Source organism: Pleurodeles waltl, chromosome 3_1, assembly GCF_031143425.1.
Source record: "Pleurodeles waltl isolate 20211129_DDA chromosome 3_1, aPleWal1.hap1.20221129, whole genome shotgun sequence".
NCBI lineage: Eukaryota > Metazoa > Chordata > Amphibia > Caudata > Salamandridae > Pleurodeles > Pleurodeles waltl.
In genome coordinates this window covers 995,369,251-995,391,793 of record NC_090440.1, presented here as the reverse complement: position 1 = coordinate 995,391,793, position 22,543 = coordinate 995,369,251, and the positions used below count along the sequence as shown (strand labels likewise).

The following is a 22,543-nucleotide window of genomic DNA, read 5'->3' as shown; positions in this document are numbered from 1 at the left end:
AGGTTTGACTTAGGGTTTTCTTTGTCAGTTGGTTTGATCCAAGAATTGCATGTAAATAGGGATTCTTTGTTTCAAAATGCTACCATCCTCTCCCAAAAAGGAGATCTATACATAAATCTTTAACTGCACCACAAGTTCTGTGCAGACATAGCTGATAATTTTACCTGCACATTCACACTTGCAATTTCAAAATGACAACCTTAGAAGGTTTGAAGCAGTGCATGCTTAAATTAACTGACAAAATGCCTTCCACTACTTTCCAGATTACTTTGATGCAACATGGCCATTTTTATGAAATACTGCCAACAAATATAATCCCCTAAAATTTGCATGACAGCCATTGCTGATAATTCAATATAGCACTACTACTAGCCCCTGAAACTTCTATGGGGCAATTTGTAGCACTGATACAGTTTAATGAAGCACTGGAAAAGCCAGCAATTCTGAATTTAATGTGCCAACACATTTAGCATTAGTACATTAGACTGTAGATTGTTCAACAGATATGGACAGAGGGCTACTAATGTAAAGCAGTCATTATGGGTTACAATGCAAGCACTCTAGTGGAGACAGAAGGCTACAACCAAAGAGCCAAAAGCATTAAGTAAGAGATGCATACTCTACACTGGACTGACCTTTATTATGATTGACAATGAGTCTCAAACAGTTAGCTAAAAAAAGATAACTGAAGAAAGCCGATTGTTGAATGAAGCGGAGATGCACTGGAGCAAACTATTGTGCTCATCTTCCATCCATGAAATTTAAATCAATTTACATCTATTAAATATGTGCTAAATTTAAAGCAAATCGTATAGACTGCTAACTAATCTTCAAAATATTCCCACATGGCGAAGCATTTTGTAGAAAACACAGGCACCACTGGTCCTAGTTTTCAAACGTAAACATAATCTCTTTAAGCATAAGGGTGCTTACGGGAAGGTGGAGCTTGTACCGTAAAGCAGGATTTATTTTTGGGTAATGGAGTATTTTCTGAAGGGTGATTTCTCCTGTTTTCAATCAGATGTCAGTATTCTGAGTGACATTCTCTTCAAGAAGAGTCACTGTTTTGCACCTTCCATCAACTGGTAAAGATGGGCACAGAAATATAATACAATAGATATGTAATCAACTATAGTTGATTAATACAGTGAGAACAAAATACAGCATAAAGCATGGTGGTTCTAAGTTGTGCTTTTGGTTTTGAGGGTCAAAAGGTTTCTTTCACTGCTGAGACGCAGAGCAAGAAAGACAGCTGAATAATTTGCGAGTTTTTGATGGGGGGCGATTAATTTATGTGAGTTGGTCGGACATAAAAGATATCTATCTAGTGTTTTATCTGTACGATGGGCTTGGTGGCTCGATTACACATTATCTGATAGAGACATATTCTAGCTGCAGATTCCTTACCTTTCAATTTCCCCCAGACCGCAGCTCGATTCGGAGAATTTTTTGCACAGTACCCCTGTGTGCCATTAGGTGGTGTCGATCGGCTCTGCGACCGTTGTCAGCATCGTCCGCATCGGATATGACGTTGCGGGTCCTATATAGGTGCCCCCCCCTGGCGCACTGACATCAGTTTCTTGTCATGACTTCCAACTCCAGAAGCACAGAACCATGAAGAACACTGACTACCGGTGCATCAAAACTAAGTCCATGTCCCTAGAAATCAGTTCACAAAGCGGGATGGGTGGGTCGGTAAGGAATCTGCAACTAGAGTATATCTCTACCACATTAAGGTTACTGAAGTTAAGTAAATTTTCATCTGAAAGAGGCTTGTAGTTGTAAATTCCTTACCTTGAATAGATACCCAAGCAATACCATCCCAAGAGGTCAGTCTGCGAACCAAGATCATACTATTAAGTCCTGAAGGGCCGAAAAGGCAAAGTACCCGTCCCTACAGACCTGACTGTCCAGGCAGCAGTGTTTGGTGAACGTGTGAAGAGATGCCCATGTTGCTGCCTGACAGATATCAAGGACTGGAACTCATTGTGCAAACGCAGTGGTCGCTGGTGCTTGAGTCGAATGAGCACACAAGGCCTCAGGCAGTTGCTTTTTGGCCATTGTGTAGCAGATCTTAATGCAGAGTACAACCCATCTGGAGATAGTCCACTTCTGCATAACCAGGCCTTTATTCAAAGAGTTGATCATCTACCCACAATGCTTTTGTACGATCAAGGTAGAACGGCAAAGCTCTTTTCGAGTCCAAGCAGTGCAGTCTCTCCTCTTCCCTACAAGGATGTGGGGGTGCATAAAAAGTAGGCAAAGTTAAGGATTGGCCTTCGTGAAAGGGCGTAACCACTTATGGCAGAAAAGATGCCGTAGTGCAAAGCACCACTTTGAGTAGATGGAAAGGTAGGGCGGCCTAGAAGACAATTCCTGCAACTCACTCACCCTGTGGGCAGATGTAATGGCCACAAGGAAGGATGTCATAAAAGTGCGAAACCTGAGAGGAAAAATGTGGAAAGGCTCGAAAGGAGTGCACATCAGAAATGTCAAAACCAAGTTCAAATCCCATTGGGGCCTAATGAAGGGTGATGGAGGAAACGTGTGTAAGGCCGTAAGGGAACCTATTTACAATGGGAGATTTAAACAAAGGGAGTTGATCAGGCAACCTCACTAAAGTAGAAATTGCAGACACATACATTTTAGGAGTGCCGACAGCAGAGCCCTGCTTGGCCAAAGAACCTCAGAGAGAGGGGCAGAAAGGGGGGTCAACAGACTTGTCTGTGCACCATGCCATAAATTTCTTCCAACAGGTGTATACTGTTTTGGTGGAGGGATGTCTGGCTGCCAAGGTTACGGTACAGACTTCAGGCGGAAGATAAAAAGCAGATAAGTGCTGCAGCCCAATCTCCATGCAAGAAGGCTAAGCGTGAGCAGGTTCAGGTGCAGAACCCTCCCCTATTGCTGTGACAGAAGACCCTCCCTAAGGGGCAGTCTGATCAGAGGATCGATGGACATGCTCAACAGCTCAGGATAGCAGACTGTCTGTGCCCAGCTCGGAGCGACAAGGAATACTTGGACCCAGTTGTTCTTGATCTTCTTGAGAACTCTGGGCAGAAGTGGTATGGGGTGAAAGGCATACAGGAGGCCCGCGTTCCACTTGAGATGAAGAGCATCTCCAAATGATTGCCGCCTTGGAAACTCATATGTGCAAAACTGCTGACATTGCACGTTCTAACTGCAGAGGCGAACAGATCTAACCAAGGCTCTCCTTACTGCTGAAAGACCTCGCGCCACCCTTGGTTGGAGATGCCATTCGTGATCCTGTGGACATTTTCTGCTGAGTTCATCTGCTCTGGCACTCAGAGAGCCTGCCAGATGTTGAATCACCAGGGATATGCCCTGCTATTCCAGCCACGTCCAGAGAAGCAGAGCCTCCTTACAAAGGGTCCATGACCACACCCCACTTGTTGCAGTACCACATGGTGGTGGTGTTGTCTGGTGGTGGTGTTGTCCGTGAACACCTGCACCATCATCCCCTTGACAGAGGGAAGAAATGCATTCAATACTAGCCAGATCGCACAGAGCTGCAACAGGTTGATGTGGAGTTCTGACTCCGCCAGACCAGACGACTTTAATCTCTACCTCTCCCAGATGTCCCCTCCACCATCCCAGGAGTGACGCATCTATCACTACTGTAAGATCTGGTTGGGAAAGGGAGATGGATCTGCCTCTGACCCAATCGCTGATCATTAGTCACCACTGCAGATTTCATGCAGTTCCCTCTGAGATCTCGACCATGTCGAAGAGGTCCCACTGCAGAACCCACATACACCACCTGGTGTGTCAGTAGCAGGATGCAGGAGGCCATGAGGCCCAGCAGCCTCGGAGTCATTCACACCGAAATCCAGGATAGAGGCTGAAACATTGATACCGTAGCCTAAATATCCTGGACTCACCGCTTAGGAGGATAAGCCCGAAACTGCAGTGTATCCATAACGGTTCCAATGAAAGGGAGAGTCAGAGGGAGCTAGGTTTGACTTCAGCACATTTACAGTGAACCCCAGCAAGTGAAGGCGGTCCGCCATGGTCTGGAGGTGGGAGACGACAACCTGGCGCGAGCCCAGCCTTAACAGCCAGTCGCTGAGATAGGGGAAGACTAGAACCCCTGATCTGTGCAGATGAGCTGCGACCACCACCATCGCCTCAGTGAACACTAAAGGGACGTAAAGCCAGAGGGGAGCTCACTGAACTGAAACTGCTCATGGCCTACGATGAACTGCAAGTAACGCCTGTGGGCAGGCAGGACAGAAGTATGTAAATAAGCATCCTTCAAGTCCAAGAGTACCATCCAGTCTCCTGGGTCCAGGGCAGATAGAACCTGAGTCAGAGTGAGCATTTTGAACTTCTCCTTATTGAGGAAGAGACTGAGGGTCCAAAGGCCTAGGATAGGGCAGAGGCCTATATCCTTTTTTAAGCACCAGAAAGCAGCAGGAATAGCAACCACAACCTACTTCTGCCACAGGGACCCTCTCTATGGCTCCCTTGGCAACGAGATCTCTAACCTCCTCTCAGAGAAGTGGCAAGTGATCCTCCGTCATCTGATTGTGGGATGGCGGCATGGATGGAGGGCTAATCTTGCAGAGGAGGGAGTAGCATCTTCAGACCATCTGCAAAACCCACCTATCTGACGTGATAAGATTGCCAGAGGAGCAGGTGATGGCGAATCCTGTCTCCAACTGGTCCCTGGTGGGGGAAGAGTCAGACTAGGAAGGTTTGGAGGCAGCTGCAGAGACAGGGTTTGGGGGCTGGAGGGTAGACTGGCCAGACCTCTGGCTTCCTGATCCACGAGGTTGATGGATCCCATGTCCCGGGTCACGCAGAAGCTGGGCAGCATGCGCAGCCCAGTGGCTGGTCATGAAAGGGTGAAAAGCAGACTAAGGTGATGTGGGGCCACCATGAGAACCAAGGACCAGGCCATAGCACGAAAATCCTTGAAGTGCTCCAGCGCCGAGTCTGCTTTCTCCCCGAAGAGACCGATGCTATCAAAGGAGATTTCCAAAAGATTGGCTTGGACATCCCATGAAAAGCTATACATCCTAAACCAGGTGTGGTGCCTCAGGGCCACCATTGATGCAACGATCTGCCCAGTGAGTCGGCTCTGTCCAGTTTACATCGGATCGTGAACTTTGCTGCACCTCTCCTATTAGCAATTCCTTAGGGGAGTACAGCCCAGGCCGCCTCTGGGACCTGTGGCAACACTTGCGCAACCGTAACTCACAGCAAGTGGGAATAACGCCACAAAAGGCAAAGGATGTTCACGGAGCGCAATGCAAGGCTGAAGGAAAACAACATCATCTTCCCAAAGGTGTCCAGCCTTTTGGATTCCCTATCCGTGGGTGCGAAAGGGAACACGCCTTGGGAGGTAGAGGCTTGGATAACCGAGCTCAAAAGGGTGGGGTGTTGCATCAGAAAACTTGGGTCGCCCGGAGCAGGGCGAAGGCAGCAGGCAACTGTCCAGTTCACAGGAGCCCCTGTGCTGGGTTTGAACCAGGTATCCAGTAGGACATCTGTAAGGGCTTCATTGAATGGGAGCAGGGGTTCGGAGGGTGAAGCTCAATGTTGAAGCACATCTTTCAGGACATTAGTCCTGACTGCCATAGATGGCAACTAAAGGTCCAGGAACTCAGCTGCTCTTCGCACAACCAATGAAAATGAAACTCCCTCCTCCACAGCCACAGTAGGCGGAGAAAGCATGCCAGTATCTGTGCCCAAGTCTGTACGCCAGTCCATAGGAGCTTGGAGCTGGTACTCTAAGGGATCCAGTGACCCCTTCCATTCTTCACCGTAACCTAGCCCATAGGAAAGGGGCTCAGGATCTGACATAGAAGTCAAGGCACCTATCAGCGTTGCCCCATCTGTGTCGGAGTCACAATAAGAATGTGAGTGGCACTGCTCGGGGCACGGGTGGCACTGGCAATGTCGGGACCAGCATTAGAGAAGGTCGAGGTGGTAGGACCGGTGCCGGGCTGGATCCAGGCATAAATCTATGGGTGTCCCTTGGAGCAGAGGGTCAAGTCGTAGGTGCATAACTGAAGGAGGCCCTTCCGACTCCACAGGGCCCAAAAGCGCGCCGCTGGTGTTGAACTGACCAAAAATGAGGCGCATGGCTTCAGAGAACTCTTTCAATTGGGCAGGGGTTGCTCTGGCTCTCGAAAACTCAGAGAGGCGCGGAGTCAGTCCAGACACAGGCTCTGAGGGAGGCCTATAACGACGATGCTCCCCCGTCTAATCGGCAGATGAAAAATCAAAGAGTGCTTCAGCTTCTAATGCCTTGACTTACCCAATCGTCGCATGGAGTGGGATGATGATGGAACACCCCACAATTGCTCCCGAAACCACCTTCTCGACCGGGACCTCAACTTAGGTGGATTTGAGTGTCGCAATGCCATCAGCTTCAGGGACCATTACCTCAAAGCCTTCAGATGCATGGCCTGACACTCAAAGCACGACTTTGGGTCTCAGTTGCGCTCCAGACACACATGAGGTGCGGATCTGTCACCAACATCGCCTGATGACATGACCCACAGGGTTTAAACCTGGCCTTCCTCAACGACATCCTTGATGCACCAGGAATAGAAAACTCAAAAAAATCTTTAACAAAAGTTGAAAAAAGGCCAGTAAAAAAGTGACTGAGGGGTAGATTTTTTTCGGATTGTCACTAGCTGGTGCAGAAAGAAAAGAGTGCTGGGGTGGGGCCTATATGGGACCTGCAACATCATATCTGGCGGGTGCGATGCCAAGGCTGGATGCAGAGCCGATCGGCACCACCTAACGGCAACCAGGGGTACTGCTCAGAAAATTCTCTGGATCAAGCTGATGCCTGGGGAAAATTCTGAGGTAAGGAATCTGCAACTAGAAATACCTATCAGTTAAAAGGTCCACAGCTTGCAGGTGGGAATTCACCAGATGCCTTGTGATCTGGTACTGCAAGACGTCTGAATATTCAGAACACAAGTCTTGGAAAGCTAAGATAGCACTGGTCACTGCTAGAAAGGAGCATATTAAAAACCATGAAGTGGATTGGATAAATCTTTGTGGCTAAATAATCAGAATAGGCACGAGTTAGAGTATAAATGTGTGATGGCATGTAATATATATATATATTTATATGCCCCCCTCCTGATACTCAACAATGGTAATAAATAGCATATTCGATTCTGTGCGCCTGCAAACATAATACACTCACTAAAATATATATATTATTATATCATTGAATTACCAAAGCTCTTTGTGATGTAATCATTTTAGCCAGCGACAAGTTCCGTTTGCTGTGAAGAATCACTTGCCTAGGAAACTCGTTTTGTACATTAGTTTTTCGACCACATAACTACTTTCTATCCAACATCTATAAACATTAAGTATCTGCCTCTGAAATGTAACACTTAAGAGTAGCTTTGCACCTAGCATTGTGGACTTGTCACTCAGTTGTGAGATCTGAGGGAATACTACTGTATTTTCAGTCGATGCAAGACAACATAATGATCGAATGCAGTTTGACTTCTTAGTTAGGCAACACTGGTTGATCAGTCACTTCTCTTTCTACGAAAGGAAGAACCTGGCCCGGAGCTCTCTCAAATCCATTCTCCCTTGACGGGACTGCAAGTTTTGCATAGGTTCTTTGCACACTCCTAAGTAATGTGTTTCATTAAGGAAGGAGCTGAGTGACTGAGCAGCAGGTGAAAAAGACAGAAGAAAAATAGGATGCAAAATGAATATAGTTTAAAACGAAAAGAAAGGGAAAGAGCATAAAAAGAACAGGATATAGTTTAAACTCAACCGGTTTTTAACACATGGCTACGATTTCATGCATCTGCTTCAGCCCTTTTGTGGGGAGCATTTTTTTTCATGTATATAGCCATGCATCCACTGTACAAAATTTCAAAGCTGCAAAAGAGAAAGCAGCAAACCCGAGTTTTGTGTGGCAGAAGGCTGGGAGGAACGCAGGATGTGTAGTGATAATGAAGCAACATAAAAAACCAATACGTTTAAAAAATGGATCGCCTTTTCAGCAGCTGAGCTTTCCTTGCTGCAATTGCAAGAGTAGGTTTTAGGTTTGGAAGCATAGTCAGCAAGATGATAGCAAACAGGTTTACCTCTGACCCACCGACCTTTCTCTCAGATGGGAGCACGGGGGCTACCTTCACACGGACCTACACAAAAGCACGTACAGAGTTAAAATGCCAGGTTACAGATAAAAATGATTAATAGAAGATACCTATTCTGCTTATGTAAAGAGAAATCTCAAGCCATGAAAGGTCGCACATAAAAGACAATGCTATACAAAACAAACATTCTGAATTATTTTAAACCAACCATTAATGTATGTTTAAATCATCTAAAAGTACTGATTGGAAAATTAGCCTCCGTGTGCAACATTATGGAGTTCTCTAGCACAAGCTGCATTTCATCCATCTTCCATATCCACGAAGACAAGAAGCTAAAACAGGTTCTCTCATCTCCAAGGTTTGAAAGTGAAGCTGGGGTTCTGGTACTCTCCTTTCTCAATGGTTTAAAGAACATACGTTGGTAAAGCCAACTGATCTCGCCTATGTGACATCTATTGGCTTTGTTAATGTGTATGGATTGGCATGGTAAGTCCTGTCATTGTATAGTATGGCCTGTCATTGTACTGTGATATGGTAGGATCTTTATGGTAAGGTATGGAATGCTATGGCCTGTCATTGTATGGTATGGTATGGCATGGCCTGCCATTGTATAGTATGGTGTGACCTGTAATTGTATGGTATGATACGGCATTCTATGATGGGCCTGTCGTTGTATAGTAAAAGTAAATCCAAAGTTCTGTGAATGTTCTGCAGATGGCAAAGTCAAAGTATGCTTCATCCAAATGGGAAATTAAAGCAGCAGTATTTTCTGTGAACTGTATGTATATTAATTACTTAAACTTTTAAGCAGGAACTAAGACTACTTATTAAATTTTATGTGCTTGAAAGGTGGGTAATCTGTCATGTTGCACCATTTCCTTTGTCGGGCTTTATGTATTCTTTTGCAAGGTAGAGGTTGGGCTTCAAGACAGATTAAGTAAGAGCTACAAAACCCTTATGAATGATTGTTGCTGCCACCTCCTGACTATGTGTTCATATTTACTTACTTTAAAAAAAAAATATGAGTAGGAAGGCCAGTCCAGATTCTTTGGGAGTTATACCGGAAAGGCATATGCAAAGTGTGATCTTTTCGTTAAAGATCTTTCTTTGCAACAGAATTTTATGTTTGACGGTTCAAAGTTATAAGTGTAAGGCAGGCATTTTTCACAGAGCAGTGTGCCTCAGCTGGGAGCCATTTAAGGAATGCCAGTACAGGGATAGTGAGTCCCAGAAAGGTAGTGTGTGTAAAAAATCTGGCAGTGGCATGTAGAAGGGATCTAAGTGGAAATACTCTACTTTTAGGGCTTGTCTAACACAGTGCATGAGTTCTTGCTTGTAAGATATTGCATACAACAAGGTGCTTGGAACAGGCCCATTGTTTACCATTCTTTGGCTTAATTGTCACTCTTATTTGCTGCATCCTAATTGGCCAGCACATGCCGGCTTCACTTTTTCTTCCTTAGTGTGGAGCACGGGCCAAGTACTGCTTGATTGCTTTATAGATGCCCTTCCTCTGGTTGCACTTGCATTGAGGTACTTTTGTTTTCTCTTTCAAGCTCCATTTCTTGTCGCTGTGGCCCCTCTTGGCCCGTCGCTTGTTTACTTCTCCTGAAGGAAATCCGGAAGCACTCCATGAGAGTGTATGCTACATCTAGCGGTCTGGTTTCCCTTGTCCCGATGTCTCTCAAGCACAGCATGATTCTGTGAAAGTTCTACGTTTCGTGTTACTGTCTAGCCAGTACTTCTCTGTCCACAATCCGCACCTGTATTGTTCTTTTTTAGCATGCTTTGTTTTTTTCTATATATCGTACAAACTCTGCCCAAGGGCATTGACATGCTTTCTGTGAGCACCAGTTGTATAACATAAGGTCAGATTTGTTTATTAGGCACGAGGAGACTAAGTGATGTGCCCAGAATTACACGCTGTTGAGCCAAATTCGTGGCTCTTAATCTGGTCGACTTTGGCACATTGATAGTGAACCCCAGTGAATGCAAGAAGTCCAGTACAGTCTGGAGGTGGGTGACGACAGGAATCCCTGACCTTTGTAGATGGGTTTCAATCACCGCCATCAACTTTGTGGGTTGGTAAGACCAAAGGGGAGCACAGCAAACTGAATGTGCTGTGGCCTACTGTGAACCGCAGATAAAGTCTGTGGGCTGGCAGGATCACTATGTGAAAATAGTCATCCTGCAAGTCCAACGCTACTATCCAGTCTCCTGGGTCAAGGGCAGACAAGACCTGAGCTAACGTGAGTATTTTGAATTTCTCCTTTTTCAGGAAGATGAGGCTTCCCTCCTCTTTATGCCACCAGATAGTAGTAGGAATAGCAACCATAACCTACATCTGATGCAGGCACCCTCTCGATGGCTAACTTGGCCAAAAGAGCCTGCACTTCCTGACAGGGAGATGTAGCCCTCCACCAGCCATTCTGTGGAGGGTGACATGGGTGGCCGGGTGACTGTGAATGGGGAGGTGTAACCACGTTGGACAATATGAAACACCCATTTGTCCAAGATTATGGATGGCCAACGGAGCAGGTGGTGCCTGATCCTGCCACTGACCGATTGCCCATGATGGTGACAGGCCAAATTAAATGGGTTTCAATGCTGCTGGGGTGGTTGGCAGGCTTGGTAGAACGCTAGCCTTGTGAGCCACGGGGCTTGTAGGAAGCACATCTGTGGCCACAAAAGGACTGGGTACCCTGTTGACTGTGGTGGTTGGATAGAAAGAGACGAGGTTAGTAGCCCCTGCCGTAGCCACAGAAACAGTGAAAGACAGAGTGGGGATAGCGCTGGGAAGAAGATAGTCTCTGTCCCAATTACCAGACGGCTGTCCTGCTGTTCTTAAAGCACTTTAGCGCAGAGTCTGGCTTCTCACCAAATAGTTGGGTGCCAAAGGGCATATCTGTAAGGGATCCCGTGACATCCCCCGAAAAGCTGGATGTGGTGACGAAGTGCCACTGACTATGCAATCGGTCTGTCCAGTGAGTCAAGCTGTATCCAGTTTGCAGCATATGGTGAACTTTGCTGCACCCCTGCCACCAGCAATAGCCCGAGTCAGGTTGGCTCAGGCCTCCTTTGAGACCACGGGCAGCACTTACCAAATCCCAAACTGCTGGGGTATCCTGGCCCAAGGGACATGTGGTGTTCAACGGCTGCAGTGCAAGGGTGGTGAAAATCACATCCTCTTGCTGAAGGTGTCCAGTCTCTTGTATTCCCTATTTGGTGGAGTCGGTGGGAACTCACCAGGTTTGATTGTGTACGTGGAGGCCATGCCAAACAGGCTCTACAGGGTGGGGTGTTGGGTGAGGAAAGCTGGTTCCTCAGAAGTGGGGGGATAGCCACAGGCTAGACTTGTGCACAGGAGCCCCTATTGCAGGGCATGTCCCTGGCATGAGCAGGACATCCATGACAGCTTTGTTAAAAGGGAGGAGAGGTCCTGTGGGGGCAACTCAAACGGAAGCACCTCTGTCTAAATTTTTGACTTGACTGTCACTGAATACAGCTTAAGGCCCAGGGCTGCTTCCGCCTTCCTCACCATCATAACATATGAAGTCCCTTACTCCTTAGCCACACTAGGACGAGAGACCCAGCCAGTGTTCTGGTGGGGTGTCCAAAACACTGGCATCTGCTGGTTCTTTGTACCAGCTGTCCTCAGCCCTCCCATGGGGTTGGGATAAACAAATGAGGTGGGCATCTGTTACAGCCATCTGCCTGTGATAGAAGCTACAGGGTTTAAACTTCACTGGTTTTTTTAGGGGACATTCTTAATTGCAATCTGTAAGCAAAAGCTCAAATAAGGTACATAAACAGCAGAAATAGTCAAAAACATTGACTGATATAGCTCCCTCGGGATCTGCACTGATAGCCCAGAAAGAAAGGAACTGATATCAGTTTGCTGGTCTGGTGCCTATACAAGCACTGTAAATGTCACTTCCATTGCTGATGACGCCGACCCGTTCTACACCACCTATCACTGCTCAGAGGTACTGCTCAAAAAGTTCCACATCAGGTCTGATGCCTGGGGATTATTCCAAGATAAGGATTCTGTGGCTAGAGGTCTCTTTCAGATGCACAAACAATACCTCCAAGGTGGTGGGTCTGTGAACTGGCCTAAACCAGAAAGTCCTGAAGGACCGAGAGGGCAAAATGCCCTTCTCGTCAGACCTGACTGTTCAGACAATATTGTCTCGTGAACGTATGGGGTGATGCTCATGTAGCCTCTTGGCAAATGTCGGACAGGTACCCAATAGGCCAACAAAGTAGTAGCAGCCTTGGCTCTGGTAGAGTGCGCATGCGAGCATTCAGGAGGCTTCTTTTTATTCTCTGCATAGCAGATCTGAATGCAGAGCATGATCCAGCATGAGACTGCCCTTTTCTGCACAGCTTTGCCTTTTTTTTAGCTCCAATAATTCAGATAAAGAGCGATTGTCTGGCCGATGGGATTTGGATTGATCGATATAGAAGATGAGTGCTTGTTTCGGATCCAACTGGTGAAGTCTTACCTTCTCCTTAGAGGTGTGAGGTGGAGCAAAGCACGATGGAAGAGTGATGGTTTGGCCAGCGTCATTTGAGCCACCACCTTCAGAAGGAAGGACACTCCTGATTGGAGGACTAGCTTGCCAGGGTAGAACATGTTATATAGAGGCTTAACAGAAAGAACCTGAAGCTCACTGAGTCGCCAACTGATATTATAGTGACAAGAAAGACTGTCTTGACAGTATGGAGTGTAGGAAGGGGATAAAAAGGTGTACACATGATTAATGTGAGGAACAAACTTAAGTCTCTTTGAGGCATAAAGAAAGGAGAAGGAGCAAATATTTGTTCTAACCCTTTAGGAAACCGCATAACAACTGGAGATTAAAATAAGTCAGTCTGGTCCAGCAACCATAAAAAAGGCTGAAAAAGCCAACAAGTACTCTTCAACAGTGCCAAAATAAGGCCCTGGTGTGCCAGGGACAACACACACAACAAACTTTTGGACAGTTTAGCATGGAGTGGGTCAATTTGCTTAGAAGTGCACCCGGCTACAAATGTATCCCAACTACAGGTGTATACAGCTTAGGGTGAGGGATGCCTGGGTGCCAAAATGATGACAACCACTTCTGGAGAAAGGACAAAAGCACTCAACTGTCGCTTCTCAATCTCCAAGCATGGTGGTGGAGGGGGCGCAGCCCCGTCTGCAGGACTCTGCTCTGCAACTGTGACAGGAGATCTCTCGAAAGGGCATCCTGATGGACAGATGCTTCTGTGCACAAAACAGAGCCACTAGGATTACTTGCGCCCGGTTAGTCCAGTCCTAACCTTCTTCAGAAATCAGTGCAAGAGAGGCATTGGCTGAAAGGCGTACAGGAGTCCTGAGTTCCACCCTACACGGAATGTATCTCCGAGTGAGCGATGTCTTGGAAACTCCAATGCATGAAAATGTTGACATTACGCATTCTCAGCGGTGGTGCAGAGATCGAGCCAGGGTTCTGCCCATTCACGGAAAAGACCATGTATCACTTCTGGATGTAACTGCCATTTGTTATGTTCAAGGCGTTAATGGCTTAATTTGTCTGCTCTGACATTCAATTAACCCCCTAGGTGGTGTGTCATCAGTTACATTTCTTAACGTTCTAGCCACATCCAGAGACGCAAAGCTTCCTGGCGTAGGTTCCACAACCCCAGTTCGCCCAGCTTGTTGCAGTACCACCTGGCTGCAATATTGTTTGTGAACACTTGAATCATATTGCCTTTGATGGAAAGCAGGAAGGCTTTTAACACCAATAGGTGGCTCTGAGTTCCAGAAGGCTTATTTGGACCCGAGCCTCTACCGGAGATAAGACTCCTCTAATCTTCACCTCTCCAATAAGGCCTCCTCAACCGAGAAGCCATGTAAATGTCACCACTGTAAGCTCTGGGATTGAGAAAAGAGGCGGACCCGAAAGGGGTCTGCTTCTGAACCAATTGTGGGCCTGACTCCACATTACAGATCTATTGCAGACTCCCGTGAAATCTGCACTAAATCAGAAAGACCCCCTTCAGTGTTGTGACCACATGCTTGACCAATAGCATGCAAGAGGTCTTCAGACCCAGCAGCCTGAGTAATCCTCACTGAGACCCAGGACAGAAGTTGAAATATCAGGATCATAGGCTGAATGTCTTGGATTCTCTTATGCGGGAGATAGGTGCTTAACTGCAACATGTCCAGATTGGCTCAGATGAAACGGGGTGTCTGTGGAGTCGGGTATGATTTCGGCTTGTTGAGTCCCAACAATGTCAGACGGTTCACCGTTTGGAGGTGGGAGAAAATGATCTAGGGCAGGCCCGCCTTCAACTGTCAGTCGTTGATGTAGGGGAAGACTGGGACCCCTGACCTCCGAAGATGGCACCCGAGGAGTGCTGTGAAGCACAGCTAACTGAAAATGCTTGTCTGCCATGAGCCTCAGGTAATGCCTGCTGGACACGTATGTCAAAATAAGTGTCCTGCAGGTCCAGTACCACCATCCAGTCTCCAAGTCTTGGACAGGCAAAACCTGGGCTAAGATTAGAAATTTGAATTTCTCCTTTTTCAGAAAAGCATTGAGAAGGAGAAGGTCTAATATAGGGCAGAGGCCGCCATTCTTCTTTCAGCCCCAGAAAGTAGCAGGAGAAACAACTATGACCGACGTTTGGCACCGGAACCATCTCTATGGCTCCCTTGGCCAAAAGAGCCTGCACTTCCTTCTGCAAGAGAGACAGATGTTCCTCCTTATGCCATTCCGAGGATGGTGGTGGGAGCAGTCGAGTTTCGAGAAATGCCAAAGCGCAACCCAGCTGAACAATTTGCAGGACTCACTCATCTAAAGTAATTGCCTGTCATTGTGGCAGAAAGTGTTGGCTCCTCTCTCTGATGGAGTTGCTGTGTGCTGATACAGGCAGGCTAAAGGAGGATGGAGGGAGCAGCAGCAGGGATTGTGGAAAACATAGCTGCCTGCTGTCCCTGTTGTGCTGTCCAAGGGGTTCTATGGGCTTGACAGGGCTGTTGAGAGTGCTGTACCTGTGGGAGATTTTGACTGCATTGGGGGCCACTACCTAAACCCCGAAGGGGACAAAACTGTTGATATGGCTGGTTCAGGGGAGCAGTAAGGGCAGGGAGCATGTTCTGGCCCTGCTATCTTTGAAGAGCTCAAGGGCTGATTTGGCTTTATCCCTTATCCCTCAATAATTGGGAACCATCAAATGGCATGTCCATAAGACTGGCTTGAAAATCTCCCGAAAAGCCAGTGAATAACACTCATGCATGTCTGCAACTACCCCGTACTGGTGCCAATGGACCTACTGATGGAGTCAGTAGTGTCTATTCCATAGTGCACTTTGCTGCATCACAACTGTCTTTCATGGCCTGAGGAAACCATGGAGCCCCACAAGGCATAAGAATAGTGACATAGAAGGCAGCAGGTGATGATGGAACGAAGAGCCAAACTTGTAAAGGAGAAAACCCTCTTGCGAAAGGTCTGTATCCTCTTTGTTTCCATTATCAGGAGTAGTAAGAAACAATTCTGGGTTCATTTTGCCTGCACTACAAGGTTTTCTGGAGTAGGGTGTTGAGGTAGGAAGGCAGGGTAACCTGACACAGGGCAATGGCATCTGGCGATTTGACAATGCACGGGGCAGTCGGTGAGCATTGTTTGGCTCAGGTGCCCAAGAGAATATCTGTGAGAACCTCATTAAATAGGAGTCGAGGCACAGAACACAATTGGCCAGGCGAGAGCACCTCCTGAGTGGGAAGGTGAAGATCAAGGAACTCTGCTGCCCTTTGCATAACCATACCACAGGAGGCACTTTCTTCAGTGGCAGGTCCAGGTGGGTGAGGGTAACTAGGCCACTGTCTCGGGGATTTTCCAATCCAACCACTGGCATCTTGGATAGCCTCATACCAGATTTCTTTCAAGTATGGTTGGGCAATCTCATCTCCATCATCACAGTCCCCAATTGTCTGAATCAGTGCTGAAAAGTTCATGGAGAGCCTGTGGCCTAGTGGGAGGTAGAGGGACTGTGTCCAGGTCCAAAGATTGGGAAAAAGGTTAGGTTTGGACAGGAGAGCACACAATCTCGATTAATGTCTGGGCGGCACCATCTCAGCATCAGACATCACTATTGGTTGGCTGTTGTCAGTGGACTGCAGTCTGGCACGGGTTGTAGCGCCGGCTTAAACCAAAATGGGTGGCCTCGTGATTGCTTGGGGCTCAAAGGCTTGCTGGATGGAGCCACGGGGAGCTGGTAATGAATCCAAAAAGGGATCAGATGTGGCGTTACGGCCAGAGTTTCCGACTTTGGAGCTGGGGATTCAGGTTGGAATTTCGACGTCTGCTAAACATCCTGTGATTCTGGGCAAATCACTTAATCTCCTCGTGCCTAAAAAATGAATGTGAATGACCTTCTGTAATGTAACTGGTGTTAATGAAAAGAGCTCAATCATCTTCGGGACTAGTTTGTGCTACACAAAACTGAACAATGCAACGGTACTAGCGTAGAACTCTAACTGCTACAGTGTCGCTGACAAGCCTGGAAACTCTGGTTGCCACTGGAGCAAGGTCAGAATACACTCCAAAGTGGACCGACTTCAGGAGCACGACCTAGAGGAACAATGATGCCTTTGAGACTTCTCAGGAGACTGAAAAGAGAGAGACAGGGCAGAGTCCCACTAGGACACCTTATGCTTCTTTTTGGACTTTCCTTGAGGATTTGGAGCATGAAGAAGACAGGCTGTGGGAGCGATCTCTGGAGTGGGACTAGGACATCGTAAGACCTTAACTGATCCCGGCATGGGGTTGTGCTGTGCTTCGCCATGAAGAGCTTAGCTTCCTGATTTCAAATGGCCTTTGGTTGAATCAAGCCACAATCACTGTAGGCCTTAGAATTGTGATCGGACCCCACGCACCACAGGCAAACTGCATGCGGGTCACTCACAGAGACTGATTTGCAACATTCCCCACAGAACCCTGTAGACTTGGGAGCGGACAAAATTATCTTACACACTGTAATTCAGTAGAACTGATGTCTCCATGAGGTGAGGGGCAACTCCAGATCTGCATCTGTTTGCGTAGAAAGATTGGAACTGATGCCAGCATTCATGGGTAGCACCAATATAGGCTAGCACATGTCACATATGGCACAGGATGACGTTGATGCGGAGTTGACAGCCCCATCTGCCAGCAGGCAGATGTACAGCTAAATAATTGTCTGACCCAGTCTGACGCCTGGGCAAGTTTTCGAAAGGTGAGGAATCTCTCTAACAGAATGTTCCGTCATTGTGCAGTGAGAAGATGGTGCTGCCATGGCATGCTGTGCCCACGACAGCCAATACAGTATGATCAAGCTGTGGCAACATTTGGAAAGGTGAAGAAGCAACACAAGTATTAAAATGTAAATCAAAAAATTGCTCTCAAATGCTATGCAGCTGCCTTCTTTCCCCAGTGAAACTGTACAGGCCCTGGGATCTATGTGACCATGGTGCTGATCGGATTCCTTTGGCCCGTGGGCCAGCCTATAGTCAGCAGTTAGCAAGGTCTTGTCTACGATGGCTCTTCCAATCACCCAGCAACACGCTATGGTGGTGTAGTTAACTGGTTTTAGTAGGCCAATGGCTTTTAGCGTGTTTTCTGTACCTCTCATTTTCTCCTCTAAGGCGGGCGGTGACAAGTGAGCTATTTTGGAAATGCTTTGGCTCAATGGCATTCTAGTTACCAATATAGCCAGGTGCCACTGCAACTTCCCCAGCTGCACCAGTAATAGGTAACTACCAGGGTTTAAAATCTGAAACCTACCTGCAAATAAACAAGTAGATTAGTAGGTTTCACCATCCCAAATACATTTTCTCACACCGTTAAAAAAAAAAGAAAGAAAAAAAAAAAGAAAAGGAAATGTGCATAAAACATTGACTAATCTTTAAGGTCTGTTGCTTTCTGGTTTCCAGAAGTGATATGGCTAACGAGTGTGGTATGTGAAGGTATTGCATAGGAAAGTGTGGATTTCAGCACTCGGGCCTTCTGCCAACCCACACCGCTTAAGGGTTCTTGAAAAGCATGCACACATAATGGGGAGAATTAGGTATGCAGAAGTTGGACTGTGTAATGAATATATTCTCATGACTATTGCCCTTCTCCACTTTCACTAGAAAGGCTGTCATTTTGTCTCTTCCCCAGATAATTCTCTTGAAAGCAGAACATAATCCATGGATTTGAGTGGTTGGCCACTTCGCTAAGACTAACAAAGAAATTAAACTCCCTTGCATATTGCAGGAGAAGTTGTGCGAGCACCAAGATTTTGCATATAAACTCAAATTCTGAGGTTTTATATGACTCTCATTATTTCTCTAACTTAAACTCTTACACCCCTCCAAAAAAGACGGAATCCATTGATGATAGAAAGTGTGTTTAGTCCTGCACTGGGATTGAACAGAGCACCACGTTCATTCAATGCTAACTGATTTTGTACCTCTCACTGCTTTAGAAAGAAGGCAGCTCGCAGTCTGGTTGTGGACTGGTGTGCTTGATGAGGAATGACAGATCTCTGTCAGTATGTCATGAGAGTGGTCATCCAGTCCTTGGTCTCTCTCTAGAGCACACTTATGGTCACATATGTGCCAATTTTATCATCTGATCAAAGTTTGTGAAAAGGATAGACAGCTATCGAAATATTGGAAACACCAAAGGAACATGGAATGCTGTGTTTACAGGTGAGACGAGAATGCGTGTGAGAGAGAACCAGCATGGTGAATGGGAGGTGAAGCAAAGAAGTACATGCAGAATACGAGTAAACAGATAGGGATGAGGAGGAAGACATGAGATACACAGATGAAGGATTTCAGAAAGAAGTCAGGAGAAAATTGGTTTAAGTGTCTTAAAGAGAAAAGTGGTTTGAAGGAGAGAATGGAAGTGTTTGAGATTCTCTAAAAACCGCTGCCTCTTCCACAGTCTTCAAAACTTTCTAATTCACAGTCTCATTTTAAGAATTGAAACATTTTGTATTTTCATAACAAAATCATTGGCACACATTTATCTAGTGCTCCTAACAAGCAATGGCAAATCAAAAAATTGTCTGATTTAGGCCTGTGTTAGTTGTCATGCGAAATGCATGGATGCAATAAAAAAATGCCAATGGCAATTTATTTCTCAAAAGTCCTTGTCACTTCACTATATTTTCTCTGTCTTTAAAGAGGCAAATTATTGAATATGCCTACTGATATATACCCTGATGTCTTCAACAACTAAAATAGATTTACATTGACTTAAGTTTTTAGGTCATCTATAGCGAAGGTTTCCTAGAAATGCTGATGGCGGCAGGTGAATTTTTAAGATGGGGACATGAGAGTGAATGCACAGTGAAAAGAACAACAGCACAACGGTATGATTAGAAGAGCACATATGTGTTGTAATATTTTTGATAATGAGGGAATATGATTTTCACTCATACATTTCCCCAGTATTACAAACCATTCCAGCAGCAATCAGAAACGTGTTTCCACACGCCTCAAAGACCTTCAAGAATATATATCATGAAGTTTCAAGCTGCCACAATTTGCCCATGAGGGCCACTTTTTTGTTGCCTGTGACCTATATTATGTCCCATTCTGACTCCTGGCCCAAACTTTGCAGTGCTATCCTAACCTTGCAGTGCCACCCTACATATACAAACACTTAAGAAATGAATGGCAAAACAGTCATAAAGCCAAAAGCTATGTAAAGCAGAAAAAGGAACACTGCTTCTTTGAGGAGCCAGATGCTTCCATATCTCATTATACCTTCTGCTGGTAGCTGCGCCAGATTCAGTTCTTTTTTTCAGCTCATGAAAGAAGGATATGTGAGATATGGTAGTGTAGCTGTGCAAGCTTTACACAATTAAAGATGCAGTGATGTTTTCAGCTTTATGGTGAGAACTATTTATTCTGCCAGTGATCTTTGTGGGATTTCTACTTCAGGTCTAACAACTTGTGGTCCCCAAAATAAACTGCAAGTGTAAGAGACAGAAGCCTTTCAATGTCTGGACTTTAATTGTGGAACGAACATCCTCACCATTTTATTAACTTCAACAACCTCCTGGCATTTGAGAAAACCCTTCTATTCTATTGGAATCTTTGGCAACCAGTTTAGTGTCATACATCTCTCGCCAGGCCCTAGAAACATTTCAGTTATGCAGTGTGCACTATATAAAATGTGTAAAATAAAATAATAAAATTAAGTAAAGTAATATAAACTGGAGATACCAAATGCTGTTCTCTCTGATGGCTAGTGGATTCCTGGATGCTCAGTATTATTGACCTTCCTTTGGCAGTGCTTTAAAATGTTTCCTGAATGATCAAGGCTGCAAAGATGATCATCGTCTGTGTCTGGACAATCGATCATGGAGAATGGAGGGCATGGTGAACATAATAAGATTGTGTTATCAGGCCACTGCACCGAGTTACTGAAGGTAATGATCCTGCAAATTATCTCAAGATATTAGAATAAAATGTGATGAAACAGTAAGTTAGTGGAAGTAAAAATGAAATAAGACTGCGGAAAAGGAAGTTAATGCAGCCCAGTACACTTCTTCAGATATGGCGAAGCCGGACACCAATCAGCATCTAGCAAATCAGGAACTGAAGTACAACTGATTGTAATACGAGGAGGCGGTATGTTCTGCTCAATGCAGGTAGGACAGATAGCTGTTTTAGTCCTTTGAAAAACTTAAAGCAACAACACTTTTTACATCAGTGTCTGGCTTCTTCAGGTAGCAAACATGGATGCCAACAAAGCTGGGGAAAGCGAGGACCAGCATGACACACGGGTAACTGTGAAAGGCTGACAATGGAATTAACAATTTACTTAAATGCTGTTATCATTATTGAAGAATAAAGATATGATGCATCATTTGTAAGTTTCCACACACTAAGCACATACACAAAAAGAAAAATAGCATCACAAGCAATTAGCCGTTTGTAAAGCACCTTGTTAAACCAGAATTGAGATGAGGGGTTTTGGTAAGGGAACAGTCAATGGCATACTTAACAAATGCTTTCAACTGTGCAATTCTCGAAAGATAATGTAAAAGGAGTTAAATAATGTCTCACAAAAGTCAAATGACTACTGTTTAAACAAAGGATCTCTAGCCTTCACAGACTTGATTCTCACAACAATGCAAAGTAATGTCAAGCTGCACTACAGCAACTTACCCCATCAACCCCTGTTTGGACCTGTCCATTAACATTGAGTGCTCGGAAGGGCGAGTGTGTCGACAGACGCTTATCCCATTCACTGGGCCTCTGTGCCGGCACAGACTCCATAAAGCTTTTCTTAAGCTCACTTATGCTGGCATGGTGCTTCATGATCTCATCTTGTGTTTTATCCAAATCCTGAGATTAAACAACAAAACAGTGCACAGAAAACAGGTATGAGAAGGACTTGCATTATTTGTGATGAAGCATGGAAGAAGGGTGGTGTCGAACACCAAAAAACTGTGCCAGAGAAACTTGATTAACTGGTGGTGGATAGAACTTGAATACAAAGGATCTACAGCAACTTTGATAACAAATTGTTGTAGTGATGGACAACAACTGCAGTATCCGCAGGGATCATTCAATAGCTAGAAAAGTAAATAGAACAAGGCTGCAGTAAAAGTTCTGCAGAAAGTTAAAATAAACTGTCAACAATGCTGGCTTGTATTAAGCTGGTAGACTGCATGCTAAAAATGATGTCTTAGGTGAACAAATAGTCTGATATAGGAACTCAAAATTCAACATATACTTTTTAAGCAATTTATTTATCAGGATAAGCAAAATAGAACGAGCTATAATTTAAAATGACATATATTAGAATGTCATGATAGATATGAAGACAAATTTAAAGTATAACACATTTAAAAAAAGTTTCCTCTGATAGATTTTTGGAAGTTTTGAGACCGTAGAGACTGACTAATGAGTACGAGGTCTGATCTTGAGACATCTCAGGTGGTTGCGTATTTTGATCAATAAGGCCCCTTTCATTTCTGTTGCTCCAAGACCATTCATATATTCAAAGGATATCAAATAGCACCGACATTTTCCCTGCGGGCTATTTTCCATTTAACAAATTAACAGGGATTTTGCTCTGTGTGTCACATTGATCACCGGATCAACCGGATCTCATAACCACATGAAAAAGCTATTTTTACTGACTATGCCTTCATCAGTGAAAGAGCTTCGCCATACTTTGAACCAGTTCAAAAAGACTTTTGATTTTGCCGTTATTCATCATTCAAGAATGATCCTATATAGTGCATGCTGGCTTCATTGCTTCTATAATTAGTAATTGATGGAAATTTATTTAATTTGATTTCTGCATTCCCACCCAGGGTAGGTTTCAGCTAAATAAAATCTATATAAAAACATGCTTTTGCTGTTTTATTAGGAAGCAGTCACACAGACTACAAGACTGACATTAGTGACTGCA

At 45.3% G+C, this 22,543-nt stretch overlaps 1 protein-coding gene across 14 annotated transcripts in view; it reads right to left on the bottom strand.

Moving 5' to 3' along the window:
* The window catches only part of EPB41 (erythrocyte membrane protein band 4.1), a 698,787-nt gene that overhangs the window by 129,018 nt on the left and 547,226 nt on the right, over window positions 1–22,543 (bottom strand). For all 14 annotated transcript variants that reach the window (XM_069224160.1, XM_069224170.1, XM_069224159.1 and 11 more), the window contains one exon: window positions 21,289–21,468. In XM_069224160.1, the coding sequence (XP_069080261.1) occupies window positions 21,289–21,468 (180 nt within the window). The remainder of the gene's footprint in view (window positions 1–21,288; window positions 21,469–22,543) is intronic.